The sequence below is a fragment of the Prionailurus bengalensis genome, chromosome D2 (genome assembly GCF_016509475.1).
Source record: "Prionailurus bengalensis isolate Pbe53 chromosome D2, Fcat_Pben_1.1_paternal_pri, whole genome shotgun sequence".
Lineage (NCBI taxonomy): Eukaryota > Metazoa > Chordata > Mammalia > Carnivora > Felidae > Prionailurus > Prionailurus bengalensis.
Genome location: NC_057351.1, coordinates 56,571,828 through 56,589,793, shown reverse-complemented (window position 1 = coordinate 56,589,793; position 17,966 = coordinate 56,571,828). Strand labels below are relative to the sequence as shown.

The window sequence follows — 17,966 nt, the reverse complement described above, 5'->3', positions numbered from 1 at the left end:
AACGAAGGGAAGGGATGTTGGAACACAAACAGCTCTGCCCTCGCAGGAGTAAGCGAGGTGCAAAACACCGGGTACCCGGAGAAGAGAGCGCATCCAGGCGAGAGGCAGTCGGTAGGGGCAGGCTGCAGGGGAGGGCGGGAGGGGGAGACCATTCCCCACGGAAGGGGGCAGCTGCAGCTGAGCAAAGTCACAGGAGCTGGAGAAGGCAGAGACTGTTTGGGGGTGGGGGGCGGGTGGTGAGGAACCCGACAGGAGCATCTGCTCCGGGGAGAAGAGGGGAGGGGATGAGACTGGTTATCCTGGGGGAGGATTGTGGGAGGCCCAGATGTCAGTCCGGCAGACCCAGCAAGGGGCAGCCTGGGTGGAGGCAGGACGGTCAACTCTGCATTTACTTCTGGCTTCGCATCAGGGCTTTTTGGGAAGCCTAGTAGGATCTGTTGGTTTGGCTTTGTGTCTGTCGTCCTTAGGGGGGGTGGTGGGAGGGAAGGGGCCACAGTGTCAAGATTCGCCCCAGGCCGCCAGTTAGGTTTAGGCAGGACTCCACGGCACCTACCCCTTCCGTAACAGATGGAGGAACTTGAACCGGCCTGGTAACCCCACCCCGCTAACCCCTAGGGAATGCCCTGGAACTAGCACCCCCAAGCTCGCCAAAGAAGAGATGATTCAGTGCCATCTGCTCCCCCAGGGCCACCACCATGGGGGAGCAGGGACCTTGTGGGCACACCTGCCACCGAGGCTTCAGGGCCAAAGGACTGGCCTCCAATTTGCACAGAGCCAGGCCCCTACCTCCCTGTGGCCACATTTGTCGACACGTGTTGTGACCCCTGAGTTAGTCCAGTTTGCAGAACAGAAACCCAGAACCTAGCAAGGGAAACTGACCAGCCTGAGGTTACAAAACCAATCTGGGGGAAAGTCAGGACCTGGGAAAAGTAAATGAAATCGAGGATGAGAACGTGCAAGTGCTGTGGGAATGGCAGGCTATTATCTCCTCCTTCATGGGCATTTCTCACGGTCGCTACTTTGGGGGAAGTCACCAGAAAGATAAATCAGAGAACCGGGAGCGTTGACACCATGGGCAGTGTGGAAAGAACACGGGATTTAGACCCTAGAGACAGTTAGAGGCCTGGCACGGCCAATACCAGCTGTGTAACCTTGGACAGCTCACTGCCTCCCTGACCCTCAGTTTCCTTTTCTAGGAAAATGCCTTATCAACCCTCGTTCTGTGGGGCTGAGGTGAAACAATGCATCTGATAGTGCTTTTAATGAGCCCTGGGCTCTAGGACTGTGGTGTCTTGTGAGGAGCAGTAAGATGGTAGCAACCAGCAGACCTGGGGGCTTGGAGGACTAGTGTGCAGCATCCTGGCACTTTCTGTCCCTGGGGGCGGGAGCCAGCTGCTGCCGGTGCTGGAACCCAAGTGTTCTGTCTCTCCTGCCCAGACGCGCCCCATGGGTCATGCTGGGCCCTCGACTTGCAGACCTCAGACACTGTTCATCAAGGCGTGCAAGGCACGACCTTCCATCACTGGGTGCTGACGCAGCTCCCAGTGAGCTCTGCACCCCCGCCCCACCTTAACACACTGTGGGTGCCAAAATGCGCCTGGCCAGTCACTCAGCATTCCCCAAACTTCACAAGCTCTGCATCTCAGTGACGGAGGAGAGGCCCAAGTTGGATCAGTTTCAGGAAAACAAGAAGTGATTTCTCTCAAAGACCTTGGCGAGGTCTTTCCGCTCACCCCATCCCCACCCCCTGAGTGTTCTGGGCCAGGACAGCTGGAGGCCTGCAGCTAAACGTCACTCAGGATGTACACGCTTAGGTTAAAACAAAAACAGGAGGCCGGGACTAATGGATGGACGTTGGCCGGGTTCCTTAGGAGAGCCTGGCGAGCTGGTGTTCCCTAGAGGCGGGAGAAGGTCTTCAGACATTCACGGCTATGCCTCCCGAGGGTGACCTTGGGCATGGCGCTTTCCACAGATGGAAAGGCAATGGGAAGAAATCGACTGTGGGACACCTAAACCCTTATGACTCAGACGTGGATTCTGAGGTTTCATTCATTCAATCATTCAACAAGTATTTATTGAGCACCTATTGTGTGTCAGGGACTGTTCTAAGCCCTGGCGAACGAAACAGACAAAAACTTCTGCCCTTGTAGCTGATATTCTAGTGGGATCAGACAGAGAAGGAAGAGATAAACAAGAAGATAGGGAACGGTCTGCTGCTAGTAAAAGCTTCAGGGGAAGAGAGCAGGGATGAGGGATAAGAGTAGTGGGGTGGGGAGTGTTTGCAGGTTTCAGGAATGTGGCAGGAAGGCCTCACTGAGAAGCAACAACAGAGCCAGGGAGACAGCCACATGGATATCTGGAGGAAATGGCTCCTGGGCAGAGGGAACAGCAGGTGCAAAGTCCCTGAGGCAAGAACATGCCTGGGGCTTCAGTGCAGCAAGAGACTGAGTGGCTGCAGGAGAATGAGACCTGAGAGATGACAATAGATGAGCATTTTAATCTTTTCATATGGAGTCCCTTAGAAAAAGAGATCCAACAGATCCACCCACTGACTTTCAGTGTGTTTGTAATCTCCGTGGGAGGTGCCTATTTCATGCTACTGTGTTTAAATGCCCGGGCTCTGTCAGGAAAGAGTCATTCCAAACCTCAGCAACAAAGCCTCTGTTCTTCCAGGGCTCGTTTGTGCAGCAAGTGCCTGCATCCAGGACCTAGCACCTGACACTTACTAGCTGCATTACCTTGGGGAACGGCACCCTGACCCTCATTTTCTCCAGTGCAGCTCATCGGTTGCCTCGTCTGTGAAAAGCATTAGTAATACAACCTCCCATGCCCACCCCACTTGCTTATTAGATTTAAATTAGTAAGATCATAAATATGAAAGTGTCTTTTACATTGAAATGGGCAAGGTAGATCTAGGGGGGGTGGTCATTTTCTTCAGTGAAGCCCGTGGTAAGGGGATTGTCACGGGCTTCCCGTCCCTCTGTGCCACTCTGCTTCTCATACTGTGTCCTATGTGGGCCCAGCTGACTCTTACTTTAAGTGAGTCTGTATCTGATTCAGGGACACTCACCAAACACCCAGGGACTCCTAAATGAGCCAGGACTGAATTGCGCCCCCCCCCCCCCACTGACCTGTCTGGGAGGACTTTCCAAGCCCCATTGCTGACGGGGGGGTGGGGGGGGGTGGGCAGGGACCCCAGGTGAGCCCAGCTGCTCCTCCTCAACACCCCCTCCCCCTACCTCCTCCAGGTACAACGGCCCCAACCTGGTTCTGAAGTATGACCGGGCCCAAAAGCGACTGGTGAACATCGCAGTGGATGAGCGCAGCTCCCCTTACTATGCACTGCGGGACCGGCAAGGGAATGCTATCGGCGTCACAGCCTGCGACATTGACGGGGATGGCCGTGAGGAGATCTACTTCCTCAACACCAATAATGCCTTCTCAGGTAAGGGTGTGGGGCCCTGGGCCTCTTCCTGCTTCCCACCCTCTTCCTCCCAACACCAGCTGGAGGTAGGGCCTTCCGGGCCCTGGCCTTCCTCAGGCTACTGTCACGGGCTCCCCCAGGCACAGACCCCTGCTGCCTCCAGCACCTCGCTCTGTCCCAGCTGAGACCTCCAGGAGGACCCCTTCTTCTCTTGTAAATGAAGCTTGTTCTCAGCTCCCAGGCCCTGGGCCTAGAAACTTTGGAGCATGAGTGGAGGAGACCTGTTCTCTCCCTCAGACTTTCTGTCCTCCTTGCCCCCCAGTCCTCCTAACCCCTCCCCTCCTTTCCCTCCACTGCTCACTGGACAGATGGCCCCCCGGAATCGCCCTCTATGCTGCTTCTAGGGGACCTTTCAAAATGCTCTGAAATCCTTCAAGGGCCCCCCACAGCTTTTAGCTGAGCTCATTTATTCACACCACAAATTCCTGCTGAGCACCAACTCCATTCCAGACTAGAGGTACTAGAGGCTGGGGATACAACTTGGAAGAAGACGGACTTGAGTTCATGGAGCCTTTCCCAGCCCAAAGTGTCTCATCTGACTTACCTGGGGGTCTTGTATAAATGCACATTCTGACTCAGCAAGTCTGCGTGGGGCCCAACATCCTGCATTGCTAACATACTCCCAGGCTATGATGATGCTGCTGGCCCAGGGACCACACTTTGAGTAGCAAGGCCCTACAAACCAAGGAATGGCTGAGGAAAATTGATGCCCAGAAGGCTAAGTAACAGTAACAATAATGGTAACAGCTAATACTTAAGTAGCACCTACTGTGTGCCAGGCCTAGATCCAAGCACTTTGTATTAATCATCTCATCTAAGCCTTGCAACAACTCATTTAGGTAGGTTCTGGGCATCCCACTTTATAGCTGAGGAGACCAAGGCACAGAGGTCACATGACTGGCACAAGGCCACAAAACTTGTAAGTCCCAAGATTCAAACCCCGGGGTCTGACTCCAGATCCACCCTTTAATTAAGATACACCCAAGCCCTGGGGTACCTGGGTGGCTCAGTTGGTTAAGTGTCCAACTCTTCATTTCGATCTCATGGTTTGTGGATCAGGCTCTGTGCTGACAGTACAGAGCCTGCTTGGGATTCTCTGTCTCCTCTCTCTCTGCCCCTCCCCCATGCTCACTTTCTCTCTCTCTCTAAATAAGTAAAAAAAAAAAAAAAAAAAAAAAAAAAAAGGAAAGAAAGAAAGAAAAGAAAAGGAAAAAAAGATACTCCATGGCCTTGCTCAATCCTATGTCCTCAGGACCCAGTGGAGAGCCTGACTCATAGTGGGTGCCTAGTGTTGCACAAGTTGGGGGACTATGTACTTGGGGCTAAATATCAAAATGGTTCCCAGCCCTTGACTCTCCCATTCTCTCAAGCCTGAGCTCAGCCCACTAGAATGAAGTCCATTCCCATGGGGCCACATCTGCTGGAAAGTCCCAGGCCATAATGCCTTCCTGGGGCACTCAGAGCCTCATGTCCCTAAGGGGCCAGGTGGGACATGCGTTGGACTCTTCCAGATGGCAGCAGCCTCTTCGGTGGGTCTAGACAACACCCTATAGTTCAGACTTTATGTATTCACCATCCTGGACCCTCCCAATCTCCTAGAGGCAGGTGATTGCCTGGCTCTGGGGTTCACCTTCCCCACCTCTTCCCCAGCCCGAGCACACACATTAGCTTTCCTTGGGCCCATAATGTTGCCCCCACTGGTTTTTGAGGCCAGGCCAGAATCCAGCCCCTAGACTGCCCTGATGTTGAGCCCTGCCAGTGGCATGAATGGGAGGAGAAGAGGTTGGGGCCCGTGCCAGGGGCAGGGGCCGACACAGGCGGGGCTGACTGGCTGGCAGCCAGCCTTGTGCAGCCAAGAAACAATGAGCCACAGCCCCGAGTGGTGTTTTATGGGTTTTCATCTCATCTTGCCACCAAGTGAGGCCTGAGAGATAGTAATTATCCCTACACAAATATCAGGGCATGATTACCCAGCTGGATTTACTGCCCTCTCTCCAACCAAGCCAAGATTGGATTAGGACACAATTAATTGATGGGCTGATCAACCCTTTAAGTTGATCAAGGTCAGGAGGGGAGCAGCAGCAAGGGACAGCGGTGAAAGGGGTGAGTCCCCAGGAAGATGTGGGAGGGCAGAGAAGCAGAAATAGGGAGAACTATGGAAGGCGGTGGGGGGGGGGGGCGGTGTTCAACATAGGCTTGGCAGGCAGGATGCCAGAGGAAGGGGACAGACTCTCCTCCCCACTCACCGAACAAAGAGCACCTGGGAGGAGACTTCAGGTGGCTCCGAAGCAGTAGCCCCTCCCATGCTCTTGGAGTGTTCCATTGTGAATCCTAGGACAGAGGTGCTCGGCCCCAGCTGTACGTTAAAATCTCTTGGGGAGCTTTTATCACTCCCAGTTCCCACAGTGCCCCCCAGTGTGGTCGATTCCGAATCTCTGGGGGTGGGACCCAGTTAGCAGACTGTAAAGCTTTCCAGGTGATTCCCATGTGCAGTCAAAGTTGAAAGACTAACCAAACCCCCACCCCCGCACCAGTCATGTTAGTTCCGTGCCCAGCCTAGCCTAACCATGGCCCCATTCATTCGTGAATGTATTCATTCATTGGACAACTATTTAATGAGCACCTACTGTGTGCCAGGCTCTATTCTAGGCATTGAGGATGCCCTATGAATGAAACAAAAATCCTACCCTCCTGAAGTTTACACTGTATGCCCAGTACAGCTATATATTTCTCTAGGTACCTGACTCTCATGGACTCTAAAGTCCTCATACCGGCACCCCCAGCCCAGCTAGATTTTGAACGTCCTAAGAGCATAGTCAAAACCTGATAAATAAATCCCGAAAGAACAGACAAGGCATGAGTCATTGGGCCTGAGAGAAGGTGTGCCAACCAAGGTAAGGCAAGGGGAGGCAGCAACATGGAAGACCCCCAGGAGGTCCTGGGCTTCCTGGGTTGGAGGGCACAAGTGTTCATCTGGGAGAGGCTGGAGCTGGGCCCCCAGCGCTGGGGCAAGGGCGACAGTGCCCAGCAGCCTCAGCTCCAGACATGCAGCTCCCGGTGACCTTCTATGGGTTCGAGTTCATTTTTCAGTTGGGTGATTCAGTCGATTCATCGACAGTGGGCAGGTGTGGAGCTGGGATATTTGTGCCACGTCAGCGCCTCCTTGGGTCCAGCTGGCACGATACTCAGCCACTGCCACCCTGCCCACTGTGGGGAACCTGAGATCCCCTCTAGGAGCCCTGCCAACCCACGCCTGCCCTGGCATGTGCCTGGGAGGGACCTGTGGAAGGACAGCCCTGTCCCCTCCCTTAGCCAGTCTTTGGGATGTCAGCACTGGTGTCCTGGAGAAGGGTTGAGACCCTGCATCCTAGCAGTGGGGGTCAGTCTGTACAACACTGGGGTCTGCACCTTACTCACTGGGTGACTTCTTTCAGCCTCAACCCCTTCATCTGTAGAACACGAAAAATTCTATCAACTTCCTAAGCTCAGCTCCCTCCATGAGCTCCATAGACTATATCCAGAGTCTCTGTCGTGGCCTACAACACCCCTCCTTGGTGTGAGCAGATTGCCCTTCTGACCTCGTTGCCTCCACTCACTCAGTTCCTCTTGCTCACCATGTTCCCACCTGAGGCCTTCATACTTGCTGTTCCCTCTGCCTGAAATGCTTTTCCCACCACTATTGTCAGAAATCACTCTTTCCCTTCATTCAGGCTCATCCCCAGATGTCCTACCTACCATCCCCAGATGCCCTACACCATAAATCCCTATCTGTCTCTGCTACCTTAATTCACTTTATTCCTCTTCCTAGCACTTAGCACTACTGAAAGTATGTTATACATTTGTTGTTCATCTCTCCTACTCAGCTCCACAGGTGTAAAAACTTTGTCTTGCTTGCTGCTGTGTGTCCAGGCCCAAAGAAGTGCTTATGTCACTTAATAAACATTCAATACATACATTTGAATGAGTAACTGAGATACTCAATGAAAAGCACTTATAATGGTGTCTAGGACTTAATAAGTGCTCTCCAAGCAATAACCATTATAATCTTGCAGCGTGAAGCAAGTCAGAGGCTTTAGAAGTTTCCTGGGCAGAGGGGTCAGGCCTCCCTCCTGGCCCATGGGAGAGAGAGACTCTAGGAGCAGAAACCGAAAAGGACCATCATGTAAACAAGTACCACCTAGATAAGGGTACCAAGGGGGCATGGGTTAAGGATTAAGAATTGGAAGATAGGTAGGAGGGAGGGAACAGAAAGACTGACCACAATCCCAAGAAGGCCTGGGCCACAAAACCAGCTTATGGCTTAACTTAACTGGAAAAATACAAGCCAGTGTGGTTCAGATAATACATTACTTGGTGAAAACCAGGTAGGAGGGGATGTAGGACAAAGGGGGACCAGAGGCTGGTGCCAGCACCTCCCTCGCCATCCAAGAACCCAGGACCTCCTGCAGCTCCCGGTCAGAGCCCATCGCCCTAGGGATCTGGCGCTGGCCAGCCTAGCTGCTGTCCTGTGTGGCCCCAGGTTCTCCTGCCCATGTAACCTTGAGTAACGGTGGTGTGGGTAGGGGATGGGCCAGCGGCAACTGTGAGCCCCACCACTTACATTATTTTTACTCGCTGAGTTCAACAGAATAGTCACTAATAATCTGCTGCCTTCAATCTGCATATACCTCCCTCCTCTTCTACCGAAACAGTGGTGTGTACTCTACTCACGTGGCTACTCTTGGTTTGTTTCATTTAGCAATCAATTTGGGGTATTATTTCACAGCAGCACACAGATAGCTTGCTCATTCTTTTGATGGCTGTGTAGTACTCCATTGTGTTGATTTGCCATTCACCAAATCGGTCCTCTGTTGATGAACGTTTAGGTTGCTTTCAATCTCCTGCTCCGACAAGCCGTGCCACCAAATGAATAAGTTTATGCAACATACCATTGTCCACAATGGCGGGTGCGCCTGTAAGGTGAGTTCCTACAAGGGAATCACTGCATCAGAGGAGCATACGTGTGTGGATTTGATAGGCATTGCCAAACCACCCTTCAAATGGACAGTCTAATGACATTCCATTTGGCCCTGACGCGAGTGAGCATTTCCCAACATTCTCATCGACACAGTGTGTCATCATTTTTAATATTTGCCAATCTTATAGGAAAAAATTTGTACCTAAATGTAGTCTTAATTTTCATTTTTCTCAAAACGAGTGAGGCTGAGCATATTTTTATGTATTTGAGTCTCTGCTCATCGTCTTTGCCCATTTTTTCTATTGATTATTGGCCTTTTTCTTATTGATTTATAACACCTCTTTATAAATTAGGGAAATTAGTCCTGTGTCTGTAATGCATGTTGCAAATAGTTTCCCCTTGTTTGTCATTTTTGTTTTCTCTTTGTTCATCGCGGGTTTTGCAATGCAGAACAATTTTAGGTTTATGAACTTGGATTTATCGCTGTTTTCTCTGACGGCTCGTGGGCTCTGTGTCGTCCTTAGGCCACCGGGAGGGGCTTCTGTGCCCTCTCAGAGAGAAGGGGTCAGTCACTGTGCCAGAAAGGAAAGGGGATGGGGCGGGGGCGGGATGCACTTCCAGCTTCTGCCCACACCACAGATGAGCCACCTGCTCTTGAAAGCAACCCCCGTCCGGCAGCTCCCTCAGCCAGGCCACTTGCAGCTACACCCAGACACGCTGTCTCTTGCAACTCAGAGTGTGTTCTGTGGCCCAGCAGCACCGGCAACAGCCAGACGCTCAGGCCCTATTCCAGACCTACCAGACCAGAATCTGCATTTTAACAGGATGTCCTTGACTTCCTGTGCCTGGTAAAGCCTGAGTACCTGCTCAGTCTCCACCTTCTATCCTAGTCGGCTCCCGAGGTCTCCTCATCCCCAGCCTTGTTTCCTTTGGATGCACAGTGCTGATTTTCAGCTCACCCAGCCCGGCCTTTGGGAAGAAGCTCGTGAGTGCTCAGGCTCCCTCCCCTACCCCTACGGGGCTTCATTTACATGTGGCCCCATAAGAAGGCAGGATGGATGAGGCTGTCAAAGCAGTTCCATAAAGAGTATGGGGCCCCAAAGGCCATTTTCTCAGAACGAGGTTCCTTAGGAGTCAGGGACTAGACTGCCCTCCACCAGCACCCCTCCAGCTCTTTCATACAAGGGGGGATGGGGACACTTTGAAGTCAGGCCACTGTTTGAAGCTCAGCTTTGCCACTTAACACCGGATGTGCATCTCTAAGCAAATGACTTAACCCTCAGAGTCCCAATTTCTCTCTGTAAAATGAAGAACCTACCTTCCCAACATGACATGGAGAGGGCTAAATGAGCTGATATGAGTGAAGCATCTGGCAGGGGTTGGTCAAGATTTCCCTCTTCACCCAGGGATGGAAGGAGGAAGACTGGGGTCAGAAATTATATCACGGTCAAGGGAAGTCTAGGTTCCTTCTTTATTAAAATGTCCTTTGCCTAAACTAGTCCTTTCTTCCCCTGAGGCCATCACAGCTTTGCTGGCTTTCCGTTGACTAAGTCTTATAAAGCATTTTATATTTAATATCAGCTTATACAGTTGTCTCCTGGGATGTGGCTCATTGAGGACCTGGAGTGGTCATGCCCTGTAATTCCCTGGATGATGATGGTGGCATGGTGGTGATGATAATGATGGTCATGATGGGGAGGATGGTGAGGAGGGTCATGATGATGGTGACAGGGGTGGTGAGGATGGTGGTGGTGATGATGAGGGTGGTGATGATGATGTTTTTTTTTTTTCCAAGTTTATTTATTTTGAGAGACATAGAGCAAGTGGGGGAGGGATAGAGGGGGAGGGGAGAGAGAAAATTCCAAGCAGGCTCCATGCTGTCAGCGCAGAGCCTGACGTGGGGCTCGAACTCACAAAACCATGAGATCATGACCTGAGCCAAAACCAAGAGTAGGAGGACACTTAAGCAAGTGAGCCATCCAGGTGCCCCTATTATTTTTATTATTTATGGAATTTATCATGTGCCAGATACTGTCCTAAGTACTTCACATACATTATAGAATTTAACTCTCACAACAGCCTGATGAATAGGTGGCCGTTCTCCTTATCCAATTTTACAAATAAGAAAAAGACAAGCTGATGACTTGCCTAAAGTCACCCTAGGCCAGGGACGTTGCTGGCTCCCTCCTTAACCCTGCTGTTTGACAGTAATCTCTTTGCCTTATGAAGGAAGTTGGAAGCGGAGCCCTCTTCCCTGCCACACACATAGCTCACTCTTCTCTTTGCCACCAATACCAGACCACAAGCCAGGTCATCTCCCTGAGGTGGGGGCAGCCCATGGGGGAGGAGGCACTCAGGCCAATGATCCTTAGGAAGAGCCCTTTATGATCCAAACGTACCCTCCTAGTGGCTCCAAGTTATCCTCTGGGGACAGAGCTTGGTGTGGAGGGGATGACAGAATGGTGACTTGAGGGCCACTTGCTTAACACTGCTGCCCTCAATGCAGAACCTTCCCCTTTTATTTGTCTGATGATTCCCCCATCTCTGCCCCTTCTTCCTCCTACACCCGAATGAGTCTGCTCCTGGGACACGTTCTTTCTCCTCTGCCCCAGCTCCAACCTCACTGCTGTGCAAGCTGTTATTCTTTGTGGCCAGTGACCTCTTGGACATGTCTTCTCTCCACTTTGGGACCCTGTCAGATGCAAGTGGCCACTCCCAGCTGGCCCAGCCTCCCTGTTTCAGTTGCTGTCCCTACATTGCGGACCTCTCTCACCCAATCCCCCCTGCCCTTCATGCTCCAGCTTCCTGTAGCCCGTGCTTCCTCTCACTCCCCCTATCATCACAGAGGTCTCCGCCTTTTCTCCCTTGCTAGCTCACTCCTCACTCCACTGCCAGGTTAATCTTCAGGAAACACTGTCTTCCCCAGATCAGAACCACCAAGGCCCCTTCACCGTCAGTCTTGGAATTAGTGGGTCTCTCTTGCCCTGCCATGTTTTTCCTCCTCAACCTCCACAAACTGTCCTCTCTGGCGTCTCCTCTGCATCTCTGCCTATGCACCCAGCCTGCCTAGAGCACCACCCCTCCACCTAAGCCACAGAGCACAGCACACAGAAGCACAGGCTTTGAATCTGTCTCCACCACTTACTAGTTCTGTGACCTTGGGCAATTGACTAATCTCTCTGCCCCCTCAATTTCTCCACCTGTAAAATGGGTCTATACCAGCTCTCAAGGTGGCTGTGGGGTTTCGGCAAGAGGATGGCTGTAAAAGAGAATGCTTCACACAAAGCCTGGCCATGCCAAGTGCTCGATAAACAAGAGTCATTGTTGTTGTTACTCTGACCCTTCAAGTACGGGTACACGTGCCTCCTCCATCACGAGGCCCTCCCTGCTCACTACAGCCCCTTCCACCCTGACTCCATGGCATCTCCAGGATGTATCATCCTGGCCTGTTTCTCAGAGCTCTAATAACTGTGGGGTCTTAGGTAGGTCCCTTGCCTCTTGTGCATCAGGTCAGGGGAATAGTGCCCACCTCGGGGGTTGTGGTGAGGGTTAGTGAATGAATATATGTGCCTGGCACATGACTGAATATACATGAAGTGCTATAGAAATGTTAAGTAATATTAGTTTCACTGTGGTCCCACAGCATCTCCTCTACTTACCCTTCCTGTTGTAGAATGGACTGTAAGCACCCTGAATCAGCGACCAGGACTCCTGCTTCTCTGTGGCCTCCTACTGCACTTGGTACCCAGCAGGGCATGTTAGACCCCCCGAGCCTCACCTACAGGGCCTTCCCAGCTGGCCACCTGGCAGTAACTGGCAGTTCCAAGCCTCCTTTAATGCCAAGGTGCCAAAGTCAGGATGGGAATTGGGAGCCCCCAGACCTGCCTCTCACAGGGGCCGTGACCCCTAGCACCCCATGTCTTGCCCATGAACACCCTTCTCTTTCTCCCAGGCCTCTGCCCTCTCAGAGTCTCCCACAGGGGCTCAGGAGAGCCCCCGTCTTCTCCCTTCTTCCCGAGCAGCTGCCCCCCGACTTGGCGAGGGACCCCAGGGCAGAGTGCAGCTACAAGGAGCCAGAAGGCGGGATTACACGCTGACATGGGCCGGAGGCCAGTGCCGGGTGGTTATTGCCAGTGCCATCGACCCACACAGCTCACTGTTTATCTGTCTTCCTGACACACCTAATTACCCAGGTTGCAGCTGCCAGAGCGTTTGCTCTTCCTAAATCACGGGCTCCCATCTCTCCTCACCCAGGCCTCCGGGCCTCTGCCTGTAGAGGGGCTGCCATTGATTTTGCCGTTCCCATTTATGATCTACAAGGCTCTGCATCACTGTTGCACATTTTACCTTAATTAGTTTATTCTTCTGGGCGTCCCTGGTCAGCTCAGAAGCCAGGAGGTGGAACAGGGGAAGAAGCTAACAGCACATGGCGCCCTGACCCTTCTCCAGAGCCTGGGTGGACATCCAGAGACAGCAGTTTGCTAAGAACAGTGCTAGGTCCACGGGATGTTAATAGATGAGCTGTGAAGAGGGGTTCCATGGCCAACTGTATTTGGGAAAGACTGTATTAAATGATTAAGCAGGGGCGCCTGGGTGGCTCGGTCTGTTAAGCATCTGACTTCAGCTCAGATCATGATCTCGCAGTCCATGAGTTCAAGCCCCACGTCGGGCTCTGTGCTGACAGCTCAGAGCCTGGAGCCTGCTTCGGATTCTGTGTCTTTCTCTCTCTCTGCCTATCCCCCGCTCACATTCTCTCTCTCTCAGAAATAAACATTAAAAAAAATTTTAAATAAGATTAAGCAGGTAATTTATTGCAAGACTTTTTAAAAGTTTTAATAGACTGATGTCCATGGAGAATCTCGAGGGGGCATGATGGAAGGTGGTCTTTCCCAAACTCAGATGATCACAAAATCTTTTTTCCAGGCATCTCACAGAGACCAGGGTTCCATAAAGCACACTCTGGGAAATGTTTGTCTTGGGTGAGCGGGAGGAATGGGAGGTCATGAAGCCAACAGAGAGGGACAGAGTCATCCTGGTCCCATTTGTTCCTCTTGTCTCACTGAGGTAGGAATTCAACGGCATGAGAAATTTCTGCCACTGAATGCACAGGTACCCATGGTGCTCTGTGAGCCCCGGCTGCCGGCAGCTGCCTTCTCACCCTGGCCCACGCTTCACCAGAAGTTAACCAGGGTACTTCAGTGGGGACTAGACGAGTGGGAGGTTACCGACTAAAGGGGCCCTGGTGTGACAGAGGAGGGCAGGGCCGCTCACTGTTGGGGGAGGCTGGAGACCTGGAAGCCTGCGGGGCCCTCCGCAGAGGTGCCCTGAGCGTCAGCAAGCGTTGACCAGGCTGCCGCCGCCTCGGGAGCAGCCGTGAGCACGGCGGGCCAGGCCCACAGTCCTCTACCGCAGTCCTGAAATCCTAACCATTCTGAGAGCCTCAGGTGTTTTGTTTTTTTTTTTTAAGTTTGTGGGAAAGTGAATTGATAGCAAAACCTGTCCTGGGCTGATGTGAGCTATTTATAGACTTTATTTATCCCACTTAGTGTGAATATTCATATATTTTACAGCAGAAATATTAATGTGTTTAATTATAGGGTGCTGCCCCATCCCTCTTGGGGGTGTTATGTAATAAATGGTGTGTGCGCTGTGTTACCTTTCTAAAATGTGAAAGAAAAAAATCTAAATTTCTAAATACATCTGGCCCCCAGGGATTGTGATGAGGTGCTGTGGGGCTGCCGTGTGCAATGCTGACCATGGCCCCGGGGCTTCAGTGCCTTTTTTTTTATGTGGATTTATTTTAGAGAGAGAGAGAGAGAGATAAAGAGAGTGAGAGTGGGGGAGGGGCAGAGAGAGAGGGGGACAGAGGATCTGAAGCAGGCTCCAAGCTCTGTGCTGACAGCAGAGAGCCCGACCTGGGGCTCAAACCCACGAACCATGAGATCATGACCTCATGACCATGAGCCGAAGTCGGACACTTACCTGACTGAGCCACCCAGGCGCCCTTTCAGTGCCTTTCATCCTGTAACTCCCACAGCCACAATGTGGGGGAGGAGGCACAGGAAGGAGTCAACTCCCTTGACCCCCAGGTGAGGAAACCAAGGCTGGAGAGGATAAGGAACCAGCAAGGCCTGAGCGGAAATTGGCGTGGGCACAGGCTCAGGCCATTGGAATCAGCACCTGTGCTCCCATCCAGAACCAACTCCTCAGATGCCCCCGTGGGCTTCCCTCCCAGGCCGCCATGGCTCTGTGCAGACCCCAGATGTGGCTCCTCAGCCAAGCCTCCACAGAACAGACACCTGCAGGCCTCCCAGATCTGCTTTCTGCTCCCCTCAGAAAGGGCCTTTCCCTCCCCCAGATTGGCCTCTGCCCCTCTAAGAGAGTCAGGCTCCAGTGCCAGCTCCCTGGTGTCTGGTGAGCATTTGAGGCCAACTCCAGACCCCACAGGCCACGCACCAGCTCCCGTGGGTCCCTGTGGTCTGAGGAGGTTCCCATGGGAGGCCACTCAGAGAGCAAAGCCTTTTGTTGTCTCCTGGGCAGAGCACCTGAGAGATCCTTTATATCCACCCTCACCTCACATGCTCACACTCCCACGGTCCTCTTCAGTCACTCGTTTCATGCACTGACTCTCGCCAGAGCCCTGCAGTGCAGAGCTAATGTCCCTGAAGAACCTTCAAGAGTGGCCCATCTGTAACATGGCAATGACCACTTGTGTCTAGACCACTTGGTCTCATAGCTACCGCCTTGAGGGGGCACTGTGCTAAGCCTTTGGGGTGCATCATCTCATGTATTCCGCACGGTAAACTTGACACAGTTATTACTGCTGTCCCATTTCCAGGGAAACTGGAGCTCAGAGATGCTAAGCAACTTGCCTAAAGTCAACAGCCAGCCCCCAGTAGTAGAATCTGGGTAGAACAGAGACCAGGACTGGGGCTTGTGTACTCTAAACCCAGACGTCTTAACCGCTGCGGCATGCTGCTTCCTTCCGCCTAAGCCCATGGCCTCTCCCTTGGGCCAGCCAGAGAGTCAAGTGCAGGGGCCTGTCCCCAGGTCCACTCTTCCCCAGGCTCACCTTCCTGACTTCTGCAGCTGCTCCTTGCGTGTGTTCCTATGCCAGTCCTTGCGAGCAGAACACGATCCCTCCTAAAATATGACTGCTCTGGGTCTCACAGGAGCAAGAAATAAACTAGGGGTGACAGCAGAGCGGAGAGCTTTGATCAAGTGGTCTTAGAAAAGCTTGAGCCTCCGGCCACCAGAAGTTCTTCCCTGCTTCCCCAAAACCAAGCTGCTTAGCCATGAATGTGCCTCAGGAGGCCACAGACCCCCTGCAGTTACATGTGGTATATCGTGTGGTGCATGTGTGTGCAATTCCCTGAGCTGAGGGTCCTCAGCCTCCATCCACTTCTCAAAGGGATGGAGACCACTGCTCCCTAGGGCCTCCCAGGGCTCCCCAAACCCTGCACACCACCTGGGTGCTGACGCTGCTGCCGTCCGGTTCCCCTGGGTGTGAGAAACAGATCTGTCAGAACCCCACTTCCAGCCCCTTCCTAGATCCGGACTTAGAGCTCCACCCACCAACCAGGATCATTTTTTCTCAGACCCAGATCAGGTCCTGCAATCTAGCAAAGAATGTAGGAGGCAGCTTCTGGGGAAAGAGAGATTCTGGGTTCAGTTTGGGTGCTGAGATATCAGCAATCCCAGATCTCCTGGATGTTTCAGGAACATGGTGCAGAATGTGAAACCCAGCTGTTGAGAGTCATCTCGGACACACAGCAGTGGTAACATTTCTTCTGTAGTTCCTGAGGCCTGGGCTGGCTCTTTTCATAAGCCTCAGAGTCTCTTCTCTCAACTAAAAATACCTGAGTGCCCCCCAGACGGAGCCTCGCCTGCTTGAGTGAGTGCTGCGGGGTGCACTCACCTTGCTGCAGGTGACCCATCCACCTGTGACCCCGATCACCTGTGGTAGGTGCCCCGAAACATACCTGCACGCCGGCCCGCCATCCACCGGCGCTCCCTTCCTCTTCTCTCCAGGGGTGGCCACGTACACGGACAAGTTGTTCAAGTTCCGCAACAACCGGTGGGAAGACATCCTCAGTGACGAGGTCAACGTGGCCCGCGGTGTGGCCAGCCTCTTTGCCGGGCGCTCCGTGGCCTGCGTGGACAGGACGGTGAGTTCAGGGGTGCGTGGGGGGCCTGGGGAGAAGAGGGGGGCACGCAGTGATGGGAGAGCCTGGAGGGGAGCCAACAGGCAGACATCCCCCGACAGAGTGAGGCTGTCCGGGGCAGAGCCCAAAGCTTCACCAGCAGCTCCCACCGCGCCTTGCACATAGTAGATACTACATATCAACAAGACTTGCAGGGTGAGTTGCAGTCTACTTTCATATCCTTTCTCCCTGGAGGCCCTCCCGGCAGCCAATGAGGAAACGGGTCAGGGGCTGTCATCATCGTGTCCGTCGGGCAGAGGAGGGAGCCAAGGCCCAGCTAGGGGCAGTGGCTTGCCTGAGGACCCAAAATAGATTGGCAGTGTGACTAGGACGTGAATCAGACTTCTCTAGCTCTAAACCTCGTGCTCATTTTTTCAACCAGTATTTATTAAGTGCTTACTTTGTGCCAGGCATTGAGCCACAGAGCATTCCCCGAAAATATCTGTGGAACAAATGAAGGCATGACAAAGAGGTTCATGGGTGGGTGAGTGGAGGGTGGCCCGAACATCCCAAGTACTCTAGTTAATCAAGAGCTCTATCGCCGCGTTCGCGCCTGCTAGTACACCGTACCGCAGGGGCCATCCCAAAGCAGGTGGGGAGGAAAGGCTGAGGGGGAGGGCAGGGGCAGATGCAGCCACCTGTCCTATGGGGTGGCCCAGCAGTCCCAGCCAGAACAGGAGGCTTGCCGTGGAGGTGATTTATCCCTCCTGTCACCTGCTCCCCTCCTGCCCCCTCCTTGGCTTCATAGACAGTCATCAGTAAATCAGGGACCCAGCTGCTGCCTAGCTCCATTCTGGGGGCAGGGTCGAGGGGCCTTGCTCATTTCAGGATTGAGATGGCACAAGGGGATTGGGGATTCAGTGTGAATCTTCACAGCAGGGGCCTCCAGGCCTTGGGAGAAGGCAGGTGCCAGGTATAAATATTTATTTCTTAACAAGCTGGCACTGGGAACAGAAGCCAAGCTGGGCTGTGAAGCCACATTTAGCCCTGACCTGAATCTTTGCCACCTGGACTCCTGCCTGGTGGGAGGGAATGAGGAGGCGGCAGCTCTGGGAGCGGCCCCCACCAAGAGTAAGAAGGGTCTGGGGGGTACCAGACCCGGCCGCTGCTGGGAGCCTCTTCCCAGGCTCCTTCCTGTCTCGCTCCTTCTGAACCAAGGCTTCCCACACGTGGCCAAGGTGGAAACCATCTCCAATCTGGTGGCAGGGCCTGAAGGTTAATCACAAAGAGATGCACTCTTGTCCTAACAAGGTCATCTGCACGCCCACGCCTTTAACCACAGGACAGAGGCACCACGTGAAATGAAAAAAGAAAAAGAAAA

The 17,966-nt window shown here is 53.0% G+C and overlaps 1 protein-coding gene across 4 annotated transcripts in view; it reads left to right on the top strand.

Moving 5' to 3' along the window:
- The window catches only part of CRTAC1 (cartilage acidic protein 1), a 158,693-nt gene that overhangs the window by 81,748 nt on the left and 58,979 nt on the right, over positions 1-17,966 (top strand). For all 4 annotated transcript variants that reach the window (XM_043597191.1, XM_043597188.1, XM_043597190.1 and 1 more), the window contains exons 3-4: positions 3,249-3,445; positions 16,473-16,609. In XM_043597191.1, coding sequence (XP_043453126.1) covers positions 3,249-3,445; positions 16,473-16,609 — 334 coding nt within the window. The remainder of the gene's footprint in view (positions 1-3,248; positions 3,446-16,472; positions 16,610-17,966) is intronic.